General features: G+C 44.1%; 3 protein-coding genes across 5 annotated transcripts; 2 read left to right on the top strand and 1 right to left on the bottom strand.

The window, feature by feature from the left end:
• The first annotated feature begins 2,974 nt into the window (after positions 1-2,974).
• zgc:122979 (uncharacterized protein LOC641576 homolog) lies at positions 2,975-5,993 on the top strand. Of its 3 annotated transcripts, none has more exons than XM_061078155.1 (4): positions 2,975-3,079; positions 3,704-3,962; positions 4,277-4,815; positions 5,760-5,993. In XM_061078155.1, exons 1-4 carry the CDS (start codon positions 2,975-2,977, stop codon positions 5,991-5,993), a joined length of 1,137 nt encoding a protein of 378 aa, XP_060934138.1. The 3 variants fall into 3 exon arrangements, with proteins under 3 accessions (XP_060934138.1, XP_060934146.1, XP_060934131.1); XM_061078163.1 differs by having other exon boundaries at positions 2,975-3,082; positions 3,722-3,962; XM_061078148.1 differs by having other exon boundaries at positions 2,975-3,082.
• Positions 5,994-7,582: 1,589 nt separating this feature from the next.
• On the top strand, positions 7,583-9,686 carry hwa (huluwa). The gene is made up of 3 exons (XM_061081089.1): positions 7,583-8,179; positions 9,097-9,295; positions 9,520-9,686. Exons 1-3 carry the CDS (start codon positions 7,583-7,585, stop codon positions 9,684-9,686), a joined length of 963 nt encoding a protein of 320 aa, XP_060937072.1.
• Positions 9,687-10,778: 1,092 nt separating this feature from the next.
• Positions 10,779-15,456, bottom strand: atp5fa1 (ATP synthase F1 subunit alpha). Its single transcript, XM_061081525.1, has 11 exons — positions 15,335-15,456; positions 14,059-14,134; positions 13,745-13,914; positions 13,382-13,555; positions 12,845-13,011; positions 12,059-12,359; positions 11,744-11,968; positions 11,559-11,666; positions 11,329-11,473; positions 11,084-11,234; positions 10,779-11,007 (listed from the first exon to the last, which is right to left on the bottom strand). Exons 1-11 carry the CDS (start codon positions 15,392-15,394, stop codon positions 10,929-10,931), a joined length of 1,656 nt encoding a protein of 551 aa, XP_060937508.1. The 5' UTR covers positions 15,395-15,456; the 3' UTR covers positions 10,779-10,928.
• Between the last annotated feature and the right edge of the window lie 590 nt (positions 15,457-16,046).

Here is a 16,046-nt window from a genome sequence, read left to right as displayed (position 1 = left end):
CATCATGTGTAATGAGTCATATACACAATCACTGTGATAGACAACATATTAAAACAAACAACCGACTCATAAATGAGATTATATGACACATTTAATTGGTAAAAAGATAAAGCATGTTACCATGACGTTGGTAAGTGACAAACAAATTAGCAGAAAGTAGTTTCTCTGAACAGTATAATAACGAGAGGCTGAACGTGAGCTGTCCTCCTTCTCACCGCCTGACGAGAACAGTGTCTGTGCAGTTTACTGCTTTAATCAGCACGATTCTCTGTGAGACTGACAGGTTGTATGGGTTTCGATGAGAGAGAGAGAGTGTGGCTGTGTGGAGGAAACAGGCCGAACACACAGTCAGACTGTTGCCGTGGGCAGGGAGAAGAGTCAACGCCAAGAACGAGGCTGATTCTGATTCACTCCGTCCTGTGCAATCTGTGAATAGTATATGCAGCAGCTGCTATGTGGAGCATGACGCTCCGGGCTCGACATGTTAACACCAAATTTGTCTCCCAGTTCCTGTAAGACGAAAGGAGAATCCACTGGAAACTCCATCCCCCATTGGATGCAGGAAGCATCACCGGGAGGAAGCACTGCCATGTATGTACACTCCCCGTGACACCGATTACCATATCCATGGCTGCGCTGCCGGCTGCACAGTCGGATCTGTGTCGTAATCTCGTAGTATATGTAGTGTTATCTCAAAATAGACTCTTCTTCAATGGGATTGTCATTCAAGTAGATGAATCGCTGCATTTTGGTTTTTCGTGATGGCTTTAAAGTCGACAGGAGAATGTGGGTCTGTGGGATATTTTGAGAAGTTTCTTTTAAATGTTTTATTTAACCCGAATATCACATAAGCCATGGCACACACATTTTCTCCAGTTGTAACTTTTATCCTTACAAAGTATAGGCTTGGGACTGAATAGGACCATGTTTCTGTGTCTGATTGTTTGGAAGAGCAGGGGAAGGTCGGAATAGTCCCATACTGTGTTTTTCTGTTGAAAATAAAGATGTATTTTGTCAAAAAGAAAGAGAAAAACAAACGTAACTATACTGGACTTGTAGAACCCTAGTGTATGTGGTGATAAACAGTTGATATGGATCTTCAGATTTAATCGAAACTTATCAAGATCTCATGCATAGAGTAAACTAGAGGGATGAAGTGTTCATCATCCTGCAGATTATCAAAATGTTTATGAGCTGACATCTTGATTTAAATGCAGAAGATTCATGAACAACACATCCGGTTACATAACATGAAGCCTGTTCCTTCCGCTGCTGTTATCGGGCTGTCTGTTATGATGCCTCATTTGCATTGATTTGCATTCAGTGTTTGTGTTGCTCTTTATTTCTGCAGAGCTACGGGGGCGGAGGCATTTATACGAACACCTGCACAATCTAATGGCTACAAGAGCCGTTCAGTAAATAATCTCTCTGTAAAGTACTCCGACCTTTTCAGGGAAACACAAACAACAGAACTGTTAATCTCAGCTGTGTGAAATAAACCTGCACACATTTAAAATAGTTATCGATGGAAACTTTAGGGCAGATTCTATGTGTATGGGGAACTGATAGAAAACAGCAAATAACAGCCCTGACAATTGAACTACTTCATACTTCCACTCCATTATATTTCAGAGGGGAATATTATGCATTGCACTACATATAAATATTTCTGGTAAATTCTCAGACTAAGTCACATGGGTCTTTTTTCTGCAGGGGTACTTTTGATACTTAAAGTGCATTTTTCTGCAAATACATGGTGGTTCAGTGGTTATGATTACTGCCACAGAGCAAGAAGGTTCCCAGCTTTTCTGTTGCATGTTGTCATGGGTAATGTTAAACGGAGACTGTAAGTTGACCTTATGTATGAATGTGAACCTGAATGCTTGCTTATCTTTGTCTGGCGAACCTTTGATACGGTAGCAGCCTGTCCAGAGTTTACCCGCCTCTCGCCCGATGTCATCTGGGATTGGCTCCAGCTCCCCCTGCAACCCTCACAGGATAAGCTTTAGATAAAGCATGTATGGATAATTATACATTTATATTGTGCTTTTAACAGAGCTCAAAGACACTTAACATAGGTGAAAAACATTGAACCAATAGTCAGTCTCTGATATGTTTAGGGAGGGAGACCCAGGGCGAGTTTAGCAGTTTTCTAGTCTTGATGACCACACAAAGAGTTTTACAGTAAAGTTTTTTCGATCTACCCATTGGGGAGGGGTTTGAATGTAGGACTTTTACTTCTCAAACACATTATACTTGTTCTTTAATGTGCATATAGGCACTAAATATTTTTTTACGATTACATTTCATTTAAATGCATTAAGTCTTGATGGTATTGTATCAAAAAAGACATATTCATCTCATCCAAGTTGTGCATTACTTATTTACATGGAGTTTGCTTGACACAGAGATGTCACTTTTAAGTTATAAGTGACTTTAAATAACTACAACAGGAGACAGGCTGTTCTCTCACCCACAGGAAAGTACATAAGAAGCAGGGGCTCCATCAGTTCTCTGCAGGGGACAGACTGGAGGTTGTCTGGGCAGCAGCATGTTAGATTTTTTTTTTTTTTTTCTCTGCGTGTCTGGTCGTTCTGTTCTCCTCCGTCTGAGTCGTGACTGTCGGCTTGGCTCTCTGCCTCCAAGAACTCCGGAAGCTAACTCTCCACATGGAGAGAGGAGGCTGCAACATCCGCTCGATCATCACCGGCAGCGCCCAATGGCTGCGAGGACACCGGCATCCCATGTCGTGCGTGTGTGCTAAATGGGCGGGCCCGGGGAAAGCTCGTCCGCGGTGCGTGGGCGTGTGAGAGGAGAGTAAAAGGAGCTGCCGCGGCCGAGCTTCATCACAGAGCCGAGCAGAGGCAAGAGCGCGCAGAGACTTCAGCACCGGAGCCAGTGGACAGCGACAAACAGTCAAACCTAAACCAATCCGATCCAAACCAAACCAAACCAATCCAAACTAAAAGACATCATGGTTCTCATCTGGACTCAGTTCGGCGTGAAGAACAAGAATGTCAATGTCAAGTGCAAAGTGCGAGTCATGCACAGGGGGGACAGCTCAGGATCATCATCATCAGCGGTGAGTACATTTCTTTAAGTTTTTACTCGACTTTTTTCGTCATTCTTAAAGCCTGTTGAATTTTTATAGATATTTTTAAGGATGTTTAAGCTTAACTCTGGGTATATTACATGAGTTGATACGCTGGTGGAGCAGCAGCATCCTTCTGTTGCCGTGTGGGTTCATTCAAATTCAACAGTCGCTGATTCCAGCTCTGCCAATCGCTGCAGAGAATCTCTGTCGTTGGGGGAAGTCTTTTGCCCCTCACGCGACTTATACCCCCTTTAGTCACGTTTTGGTTTGCACCAGCCTGTGAATGGGATTTTCTGCACTTGCATAAAGCAGCGCAGGCGAATATATTTATACAGCCCATATATGGTGGTGTTCTCCCGGAAAGAGTCTGTGCAGAGGGGAAAAGGATTTCGCTGCATATTAATAAATGCTGCACAGCAGGTGATGTGGAGGATGTGCAGCCATTCTGTGCTGTATTGTAGGGCATGAATATTTTCATTTACATGCTCATTAGTTGCTCACTTGAGACGACCATGCATGGTTGCCAAATGTGAGATTTTAGTATTTGTGCACAATTCTCAGACCAGCTTCTATGAATTGGCTCATGTGTGACTGGTCTTGTTTCTGCAGGAAGGCACCAAGTCTGAGCAGGACACACCCTGCCTGTCCATCAAACCCATGGGCAAGGACTTCTACAAGATCCTGGGCGCCACCCCTGAATCCAATGACGACGAGATCAGGAAGGCCTACAGGAAGATGGCCCTCAAGTTCCACCCGGACAAGAACAGCGAGGCCGACGCAGAGGACAGGTTCAAAGAGATCGCAGAGGCCTACGAGATCCTGACTGACCCCAAGAAGAGGAGCATATACGACCAGTTTGGAGAAGAAGGTGAGAGTGAGATGTGACCCTGTTTGGAGTTAAATAGGTTAAAGCATGACCGCCATCTGGCTAATTACTGTAGCATATGCTGCTGCCATCATCAAGGCTAAATAGTGACATACAGTGGGATGGCTGAAACACTCCCACCCCAATTAAACCAGCTAAACATGTGCAGCATCAACAGCTTTGGGGCTGGTAAATTATTCAGGGACCAAAGAGTTTTCCTGAATATCCAGTCAGAATTTGCATAAAAGCAGCATCAGAATGAAGCATCTGATAAATGTAAAGACAGAAATTTAACTGTGTGTTCCCTGTGTTTTCAGGTCTTAAAAATGGAATGTCAGTGTCCATGGCAGGCCAAACCAACGTGTTCCGTAATAATTTCCACGGCGATTCCCACGCCAACTTCCACGGATCAGACCACTTCGACATCTTCTTCAGCAAAGACATGGACGGCGAAGACGACCTCTTCAACCCGTTCAGACGGTTCCCCTTCAGCCACGTCGGTGGCTTTGAGGGCGGCCTGCGAAGAGGCCAGCGGCGCCTGCAGGGCGACGCGGTGACGCACGACCTGCAGGTGACCCTGGACGACGTGATGCAAGGCTGCACGAAGCACGTGAAGATCACCCGCCGCCGCCTCAACCCAGACGGCCGCAGCCTGCGGTCCGAGGACAAGGTGCTGAACGTGGTGGTGAAGAAGGGCTGGAAGGCGGGAACCAAGATCACCTTCCCCAGGGAGGGAGACGAGACGCCAAACAACACACCCGCCGACATCACCTTCATTCTCAGGGACAAGGAGCACCCGCAGTACAAGAGGCAGGGCTCCAACATCGTCTACACGGCCAAGATCACACTCAAAGAGGTGAGCTTCCTGCATTTACATCCGACATCAGGGTGTAGAGTTTGACACCCACAGTGGCCAATACATTAAGAAGATATGACAAGTAATTTTTCCACCACTTACACCTACTCAGAGATAAGCTAAAATCCATCCATCACTTCTTGTCTTTATGTAACTTTATGTTCATGTAACGTAATAACGTCAATCAGACCATCTCTGCCAAATACGCGTCGTTTGAGATATGGACTCAATACATAACATATATTCTCTTATGGGCATCCGAGCCCCGAGCCTGCAGTGGGACTTACAGACCCCCACTAACTGAACAGCAGCAGTAGGCTGCCACCGCCTCCGTTACCTCATAAGCCCCTATGGAGAGAGTGAGAGCAAAGAGCTAAATTTAGCCTCAGCGCTCACTGCCCCCACGAATCACACTTCACACTCCCTCTCAGCCACTGTGTGTGTGTGTGTGTGTGCTGCAGACTCCTCTCCCTGTACTAGCAGGCAGAGAGGCAGTTTGCTTTCTTTTCTTTTTTTTTTGGCTCGTTCCCTCTCTGGCGCTCACTTCTTCCAACCCACACACAGATTAGCGGGGGAGCAGTCACATCGACTGGCATTTCAAAAGAGCTCCTCCATCTTCCTGTGGCTCCACTCAGTCACCAAAGCACTTAACTCCCACACACAGCCGGTAAATAGAGCAGCGATTATAACATCTGTAGCACCGGTCTGTTGGGTAACACAGAATAATGGTTTGCTTTCACAAAGACAGACTCTCTCTATATTTATCGGTTATGCAACTTGACACCTTTAAAGATCAGGCATTTAATTGATTTTTTTTGTGTGTGTGAGTGCAGCCCACTTCATTCCAGTCATAACCAGGCCACTCAGACAGCGTTATGAAACTTGCTCTAAATTTACCTGCTCTACATGGCTAACTTTTGGATTCCTTCCTTTTGTGTGTCCAGGCTCTCTGCGGCTGCACAGTCAACGTCCCCACGCTGGACAAGCGGATGATGCCTCTGCCGTGCAGCGACGTCATCAAACCCGGTGCCGTCCGGCGGCTGAGGGGCGAGGGTCTCCCCATGCCCAAGAGCCCCTCCCAGCGCGGCGACCTGGTGGTGGAGTTCCAGGTGCTCTTCCCCGACCGGATCCCACCCCAGTCCCGCGAGATCATCAAGCACAGCCTGGCCCAGTGCTAGCCTGCTTTGTATCAAACAAATGGGGGATTGACGCAGCTTCACCGCGTGTGTATGTTGTTATCAATTCACAAACACAGCCTTGCCCAAGGTGCTAAATATCTCAACCAACCACAACCTCTTATTGTGTTTGGACATGGTAAGCGGCAATGAAGTGAGTTCAGACAGGACTCTGCAGGTATTAGGCTTCATGCACAACAGCTATATGAGGCCACATGAGCAGCGAGTTCACAAGTGATGAACCGGGTCTTTGGTATCTGAGGACGTACTGACTCAATACAGCCTTTCTCTTGAAGTGAAAAGCTTCTCTTTATTGTTATACCTGCAAAAGCTATCGCAGGATATCAGTGTGCTATTCAAGTCTGTATAGACTTCCTTAAACCTGAGGGGTAGAAACACGTGCAGAGAAAAAGAAAAGAACAACTTTTATCATAGTTATATGGTGTTCATATGACTGATCTTTTGCAGTGATTTCTTATATTAGCAACATGTACTTGTGTGCAAAGATCTACTTTGTGTGCAAATTGCAAATACATTGTCTCTAAGAGAGATTCCTCTGTCAAATGTTCTATTGAATTATTTGAAAATGTTTGTATATATTCTGCAAGGAGACGGCTGACGATGTATTATTACCGGATATGTTGAAAGCATGAAAAATCAATAAAAACAAGAATTTGACTTCTGTTTCCGACTCTTACTTTATGAAATGTTCTTAAGTGTGGTGAATGGACTGAATTTATACAGCATTTTATAGTTTTCTTGATTAGGGTTGCAAAGGGGCGGAAAGTTTCTGGAAATTTACCAAAAACTTACCAGAAACTTTCGGCCCCTTTGCAACCCTAGTTTTTATGGGTCAGCATTTAATATCCGTATTTTTTTTATTTCAAAATTCCCGAGCTTAACTTCCCATGGAAAGTTTCCAGGAAAGTTTCCGGAAACTTTCTGCCCCTTTGCAACCCTAGTCTTGATGATCACTCAAAACGATTTTCACACACATTTTTTACTGTGCATCACTCCTATATCACTGTCTGTTGCCCAAGGAGACTGGGATCCACCATCTGGATAGTTGATAACCCGCTCCACCCCCTGAGCCACAGTTGCCCCCTTTGCACTTTAAAGTCCACAATCAACTGTTATACGTTGCAGCCCATAAAAAGCACAAGTAAGAGCATGGAGATCTCTGAGGCATCACTGCAGAGCTCTCGGATGCAGTGATGCTGGGGACCCTGCTGCCACCTAGTGCTCACTCGGTGCCACGACAACATCACACAGCCGATAATAGGACACACCTGTTGATGTGTAATTTACGTGGCTACCATCTGAACTCATGCTGCTACAGTGTCAGATCGAGACCTTTGTTTTGTAAACCCAGACAGCATCAGTCCATGATGATGAGGAAGAAGGGGCTAAAAGATCAAAGTCACATCTGGAGACAGAGTCCATGGCTGGTGTCACATGGAACATACTGTCAAAGTCAAAGTCGTCCACATTGATTGACCCATCGATCCACCTGTGCATTGAGAGACCAGCAGAAACCTCAGCTGAGATCAGGGTGTCTCTAAAACCCAGCCCCCTATGTCCCCTGGGATGAAATGTCGCGCATTAGTCCGACCTCGTCACCCAATCTGACAGAAGGTTACCCGGTGACAAACCTGACTTTGGTGGTCCTTCTGCTCATCCCCTGCGTGGTCATCCTGCTGCTGCTCAACTGCCTGTTCCTGGGCTACAAGTTCCTCATCCTGTCGAAGGGCAGCAGCGGCAGACCGCAGCGGGAGGACGCGGAGGAGATGCTCCTGCAGTCCGGCCTGCACAGGGTCGGGAGGGCGTCCGACTCGGCCTTTCCCCCGCTGCAGGACGGGAGGAGAGTCTACGTGTCCGTGTCGGAGCCCATCCTGCCGCACCCCGTCACCTCCTCCAGGGCCTCGTCCGGGGAGAGGGCCGGGGTGGAGCAGAGGATCCGGCTCCTGAGGCCGGACGGCGCCACCGGCTCGGGGTCCCTGAGGGCCCCGAGCACCATCAGGGCCACTTCCCCCGCGGGAGGGTTCAGCCCCAGGCTGGATCTGGCCTGCGGATCGCGGACACACGGCGTTGGCAAAGCCCGCTGGTGCAGGAGCGCACCGCTTCTACCGCAGTCCAGCGACTCGGAGGCTGAAACCAGAGTCAACCTGGTTCCGCCAAACTCTCCCATGGTGAGTGGTCAGTATCTATAGAGAACCAGTGCAGGGCCAATGTGACACAGGCAGGTTTACATTTCAGTCATTAACATTTCTGCATGAGTAGAAATGAGCTGCAGGGCCCCTGGTAACCTCTTGTAGTTGTGATTGGTTTAAACACAAATTTAGACATCTGCACCGAGCAAATATAAACAAGTGAAGCAGTAAAGGTGTTGGATTTTGCCTAAGGACCCTTCTTTAGACCCTATTCCTGTCAGTTGGGCTCTTTTGGGGGCCCCTTAAGGATGGAGATCTGGGGCCCAAGGACAGTTATCCAGCTGAGCTATAGGTGAACACAAAATTGATTTGTGTACATTTGGTTATCCACACACACATATATATATGACATATCTGGACCAGTTTATGTGAGATATAGGAAAATATAATGTATTTAAATGCTTTCTACGATATATCTCATGTTTGACCATTTACATTTTCATTTGTCAAACAATTGATAGGTGAGCATGCTTGTTTTGATATAAATGTTACATGTTACTTTATTTGCACAGGTCCCAATCGTAAGTGTCCGATATTTGATGCCATCAATTGATTTCTAGTAATAATGATCCAATATCTTTAAAAGTCTAAGTCTCTCTCCTCTTTGGTGCAACAACTCCCCTTAGTGTTTTGTCAAATCTGTCCAATAAGCCTTTATGAAGCTTGGATTGTCACCATTTATACGAGTCGTCTGGTTTATAAATAGACAAATAGAAAATGACTTTCCACAGGATCTAAAAACTCGACAACAAATGTTGTTGACCAACGCTAGAGAATAGTCAGCAGGATGTAAACCCTGAGGTCTAATTAAACTGACGACAATATAAAATAAATTTCCTATGAGCTCCAGCTCTTGAATTCAACTTTCTTAGTTTTTTTCCCTGCTTCATTCACAGCAGGAGACGGAACATGTGGGTTTTATTTATCGGAGCAGTGCCTATGAGATGCTGACAGATGTGAATCCAGCTGCCGCAGTGTACGTGTTTGACAAAGTAGACATGGAGTGCGAGTACAACAGCCGTCCCTCTGAGACGTCCTGCCTCAACACATCTGCAGTGGGTCCTGGACTCGACAGCGACTTTGGTGCAAGTGCAGGTACGTTGCAATAAGACTCTATGTAACCAATGCTGCGTCAAACTGGACAAAGCAAGTAGAGCAGGGGTGCCGGATGATTCCATCTTCATTGTTTGAGTAGAAGGTTTACGAGAGGCGGCACAGGATCTCCACAGGGGACACATGGGGAATCACAGGTTTTAAATCAGTAACTGTAACCTCTCTACTGAAACAACTGCTTTATCTGACTCATGATTTGTGTTCAGGTGTCTCCCTGCGGATCTTGTCAGCAGACAGTGACGGTCTGTCCAACGGTGTGCAGGGTTCAGCCTTGGATTGGGATTATTATGACCCCTGCTACGTCAAACAGAATAGTGTGCCCAAACATAAGCACCACAGGCCGGCAGTTCACACCAAACAGTACTGGGTCTGATACCATCATGGTTTTAAAGTTTATTTTATTTAATTTTATTTAAATAATTTATTTACATATTTTTGTGGAAAGACACATCTAATGTATTTGTATTTAATTTATTTGTATTTAGTTTGTCACTAATCACTGATGTTACACCAGTTCACTTTTTTTATTTATTTATCGAGTACACTCTGCCACTAAAGTTGATCAATTGTGAATCATGTTCTATGCACCGTTCCTTAAATTACTGTGAAACGTTTACTGTGCACTTTTCAGTTCAGCGATTGTTAATTATCGTCACTATTTTGTAAGACAACTGTTCGGTCACCTCCAGATTATATTATCACTCACATGTTTATAGTCACTATTATTGTTTGATGTTTTCACTAATAAATACAAATTTATATTCTAATTTATTGGCCCATTCATTTTTTTACTTCATGAAACGTTTCTTGTACAATAAGGTTTGCAGAAAGAATTTATACTACAAGCCACGGAAATGAGGTTCAGCCCATAATTCTCGGTTTATCACTGCCTCTTCTCTCAAACATGTTTTTAAGTACTTGAGGATTATTACCTGATATAACCAGAGGGGGGCGTTGTAATTTAGTTTGTGGGTTATACACTGAATAATCTCGTAGATAACTCAGGATGCTGAGAATCTACAGCGGGGTTGTGCTGAACTGTGAGATTTTGTTCACCACTTAATGGCAGAAGGAGAATAGTGTCATCTGTGAAGTTTCAAGAAATGACAGACTTACTGTCGTGTTTTAAACTGGTTAATTATTCAGCTTTGGACATTATAATGAAAGTAATGTTCTAGTGTGCTGCGTCAACATGCTGGCTTTTGAAAGACGTGTGGGAAGTTTTCAGTGTTGTTTTTTAAGTTTGCCGGGAAGACACAGCAGGTAAAATACCAGGGCATCATCATCTGCTTTTTAATTGTTTTGTTCAAAAGAAACATAGTTCAGAGACGGAGCTGTGCACTGTATCCCAGCAATGTTCCATATTTTTACTGTGTTATTTTATGATCAGCAAGACTTTCAAATTGTGGTCTGAAGATATGTAACCCAACAACAGTCAACCAATCATTAAGAGGCGATAAAATCATTAGTTGGAATACTTTATTCTCTGTTAGGAGATATCTGTACATTTAAGATCAAGTGCCACTTTTTTTTTTCCATAGTTCAAGTTCATAGAAACCATTACTGACACAGCACTAGGCAAACATGAAAACAACCAGAGCATTAGAGCGTCACTTTACTCAAAGCTGGCGAGGAAGCTCAGGACAACCTTCTTGAGCGTGGCATCAGATGCCTCAGAGATCATGCCATCAGTCCTGCAACGAAGAGGAGATTAGTTACAGTAATGCAAAAATCCCACACATGCTTCTCTTTCAAAAGGTCTTAACTTACCTAATAGCTGACAGCAGGTCTTTGTGCTGGCTCAGAACGTGCTGCAGGAAGGTACTCTCGAACCTGGTGATCTTGCTTGGCTCCATTTTGTCCAGGTATCCTCTCACACCAGCATAAATGACCGTGACCTGTTCTTCAATGGCCATGGGACCTGAAAAACAAAAGGTAAACCGATACGGTTAACGACAACTCTAGGCTGTATACATTCTTCATTTTCAGTCGTGAAAAGAACAGTGAATACTCACAGTACTGCCCCTGTTTCAGGAGCTCTGTCAGACGAACACCACGGCTCAGAAGCTGCTGAGTGGCAGCGTCCAAGTCAGAGCCGAACTGAGCGAAGGCGGCCACCTCACGGTACTGGGCAAGCTCCAGCTTCATGGTGCCGGCCACCTGGCGATGGACAGAATCAACAAGTCAGAATCAAGGAGATTAACTGATCTCAGCTGGGAGACGAGGGAGTGAAAGAGAGTCTGACCTGCTTCATGGCCTTGGTCTGGGCAGCAGACCCGACACGCGACACAGACAGACCGACGTTGATGGCTGGGCGGATACCCTTGTAGAACAGCTCAGTCTCCAAGAAGATCTGAGAGAATAAACAATGTTTAAATACCTGCTCAGGACTTCCTTTTGATGAAGTGTGACAATGAATCACACGCTCACCTGTCCGTCTGTGATAGAGATGACATTGGTTGGAATGTAGGCTGACACGTCTCCAGCCTGTGTCTCGATAACGGGGAGGGCTGTGAGGGAGCCGCCGCCAAAGTTGTCGTTCATCTTGGCAGCTCTCTCCAGCAGACGGGAATGCAGGTAGAAGACATCTCCTGGGTAGGCCTCACGACCGGGGGGACGACGGAGCAGCAGAGACATCTGACGGTAGGCGACGGCCTGAAGGAAGATAGAACAAGGTTGAGTTTAGCTCTAACCTGAACCTTCAGAAAATGATTTTATGTGCTAAAAATCCCTTCAAACAATCACCTGCTTGGACAGATCGTCATAGATGATCAGGGCGTGCTTGCCGTTGTCCCTGAAGTACTCTCCCATGGAGCAGCCGGAGTAAGGAGCCAGGTACTGCAGTGGGGCGGCATCGGAGGCGGTGGCAGACACCACGATGGTGTACTCCATGGCCTTGGCGTCTGTGAGCCTCTTCACCAGCTGAGCCACTGTGGATCTCTTCTGGCCAATGGCGACGTAGATGCAATACAGCTTCTTCTTCTCATCAGTTCCATCGTTGAAACGCTTCTGGTTGATGATTGTGTCGATGGCGATGGCGGTTTTGCTGTAGCACAGATTAAGAGACTAAGCACCGTGGAAACGCCAAACAAACACATCCATGTTGTACAGTGGTGCTTTTTAATTGTGTTTTTTAGGGGCCCGATATTCTCCGTATAAATTCTCTAACAGTTACATTGGCTTTTATTTATATCAGGGACAAAAAGAACCAGGCCTTTATTTTGGGACAGGCTTATCATAGAGAGAGGCCTCTATTTCCTATTTCCCCAGTTGAAACAAACTCAAACTTTCCTCAATGTTTGCCTTTTGTCTTGACAAACCTATTATAATTTCCATTTCAAAGCACTACGTCTATAAGTGCATCAAGAATCTTGTCTTGATTCTTGCTCTACAAAGCTGAATGACCCCGAATTACTATGATTCACATTAAATGTCACGCAGCAGTTCCTTTAAAAGGTTATTGATGTGGAAAGAACTAAGTTATGTTTTTCAGATTGCTGCATTATTCACTATGAGCAAAGATCCTCTTACCCAGTCTGCCTGTCTCCAATGATGAGTTCACGCTGTCCACGACCGATGGGCACCAGACTGTCCACGGCTTTGATGCCGGTCTGCATGGGCTCCCTCACAGAGATACGGGGGATGATACCAGGGGCCTTCAGACCTACACGCCTACGCTCATTAGAGCCCAGGGGGCCCTTTGAAGAAAAAAGTGAAAGACGAACATTTTAATGGGATCAACAAATTTCAAATATAAAATATATGGCAAAATTTCCCTGCTCTTTAGAATTGAAATCAATAGTTACCTGACAAAGTGATAAACTAAAAAGTAAACTATCATCAACGAATCCACAAATTTGAGGATTTATAATTTTTCTTTGTTTCTCAAACTGATATTTGAAACGTTGGTCTTTAGAAAAGAGTAATCAGAGGTTGTCATCTAATTCTGAAACGTTGTAGCTAAACTGCAATGGGTCTGTCTGCCTCATGCCAATATAATTACTCGAAATTTATGAACATAAGGAACACCGGAAGACGACCCATCTTGAAAATGAATTCTGTCGTTACCTTTCCATCGATGGCGTTTCCCAGAGCATCGACCACACGGCCCAGGAGCTCTACACCAACAGGGACATCTACAATAGCGCCGGTTCTCTTGACAACGTCGCCCTCCTTGATCAGTTTGTCGTTACCGAACACCACAACACCAACGTTGTCGGGCTCCAAGTTCAGAGACATGCCCTGAAGAACAGAAGAAACAACAGTTATTATCAATCTCCCCTGCATTTACATGGCTAAATTACTGATTACATGTCGGTTGTATTTGATACTCAAAATGTACAGAGTTTTATAAATAAGTGACATACTTATGTGAAGTATATTTAAACATTCTGTACAGAGGTCAGTATCTAAGAATAACACCAATGTTACCTTGAGACCAGAGGAGAACTCCACCATCTCCTCAGCCTGTACATTCCTGAGACCGTACACTCTGGCAATACCATCACCGATGGACAGCACGCGACCAGTCTCTTCCAAATCAGAGCTGTGGTCAGCTCCCAGTATCTTCTCCTCAAGAATGGATGAGACCTCGGCAGTTCCTATAAGGAATGTTCAGCATTAGCTTGGAAAACTCCACATGATACAGATGAGTCTAGCCCTTGATATTTGTAAAGCTTGCTGGCTAATATATAATCAAATTAAATAATTTTTAAATAAGCTTTTTAGACAATTCTTTTAAATACCTGTTTTCACCAGCCATGGGCTGGTAGTGTGTAGACTCTTGGCGCCTACACATACTGCAGCGATGTTCTTGGATACCTGCGTGCCAATGGGAAGAAGTAAAGGAAAAGATTTTATTAAGTCAAAATAACTTCAACATTTTAAAGCTAACTGAATCCAACTCCAACACATACAATTTATTGGGTATATCATATTCCAAAAAAATAAATTCAACCGATGGGGTCAACTAATAAATTAGGAAAAACTGATACTATTTTGTATTTTTCATACAGGTATGAAATATGAAAAAACATTATTCTGTTAGTTGTTACAAAAAAAAGACAACTGTTAAAAATGCATACATTTAAACAACTATCGATGGCGCCCAGAACAAACCCTTCTTTGGTTGATTTACTCTAACAAGGATGTAATGTTTTCATTTGCATTTTATATTGCGTCAGAGAAGAACCCATTCAATTCTGGTATGGCAGATTCCCCCCCTCCCACTTTCTTAACATTGCAGGATAGGACGTTTTGACATTGACATTTTTGGGAATTTCATAAAAAATAATTATAGAGATATTGATGAAAACAATCTGGCATATTTGGGAGACTTATAACTATCAGTAAGATAAATTTGGAGCAGCTGGATTGAATTGAAGGAGACTGGTGGGCCTTGGAGAGGATATGCACTCTATTGAGTACCATTCTAGTTTATAAAATATGTAACAAAATCAACATTTGAAATAAGGTAGATTTCTAAATTTTGTTATTACTTTTCAATAATTCATTACCTCGCCCCATTCAGAACAGTGGTACGCATTGATTGAGTAGAGGTGAGCAGTTTCCAAATACATTTAATTGTAGATTACTTGTAGAAAATAAAAGCTAAATTAGCTACCAGTGTCTATAAAACTGACTTCGAGTTAAATATGTAGTTGCCAAGACTTAGCCTGTGAAACGCATTAGCAGTGAAGCTGGCGTCTGATCTGAGCTCAACCTGACCTTCACTACTGTACTTCGGCCTCGTCCTACTCACTGACAATGTCTCACAGGCTCAATACAAGAACCAGACATTAATTTCAACGTCTAGTTCATATTAATGATGCACTTCACTGTCTGTAAGGAGGGTCGTTGCTGCTGCTGCCCGTCATCTACTAACTTGAACCCTGTGGTGAAGGGCCCGGTGCCCTCCGCTGCAAAGACACCGCACCGCCATGACGCTAAATGCGGATAAATGCAAGTTTTTCTGGATAAGGTCAACACAAATGTAAGAATAAAGAAGTTAGAGGTGCTTACAAATCCAGCTCGTCGAGGTAAAGCGCGGGCGAGAGCCGCTGCGACGCGAACTGACAACATGGCTGAGTCCTGAAGTCTGAGCTGCCCCCGGAGCCGAGAGAGAAGGATGGCGGACACGGAAGTAGATCCGAAGAAAGGTCACAGTGACCCGGAAGTACTTCTAAAAATAAAGCGCCTCTACTTATTTTTATCTTATATTCCATTTTTAATATAATATAAATTAATATGTTTTGGGCTCTTGCACTTAAATTCAAAATATGATATTAAAAGGCTCTGAAAAGGAGTGATGATTCCCCCGAAACTTGTTGACATTGTATTGAAAATTGATAGTGCAATTTAGCTGTTGATGGCAGCCCTAAAAATAATATATAGTTTGTTGACATTTTAAGTTGAAATAGAAGGCAGTGGCTGAAATTAATCTGTCAGGAAAATCCCAGTTAGAACTTCACAGTACCAAGTCCCTTCATAACCTCTAAATCACATGTATTCTGTTTTATAAGGAATGATAGTGATCATCAACTAAATTAATGAATATAATTATTTCTGATCGAATCGGTTAATTTCTTCCAAAATTACCTTTGGGTCAGAGTACCTTTTATAAAGCATCAGTGCATACTGTAAAATTTGTATCTTTTCATTTAACATCAACAAAAAAATCAGATCTGTTCTGATTACTGATATATTATCCAGAAAATTGTCTCCGGAGTTTATT

The sequence above is a fragment of the Limanda limanda genome, chromosome 1 (genome assembly GCF_963576545.1).
Source record: "Limanda limanda chromosome 1, fLimLim1.1, whole genome shotgun sequence".
In the NCBI taxonomy this organism is placed as follows: domain Eukaryota; kingdom Metazoa; phylum Chordata; class Actinopteri; order Pleuronectiformes; family Pleuronectidae; genus Limanda; species Limanda limanda.
This window is presented reverse-complemented; position numbering and strand designations above follow the sequence as displayed.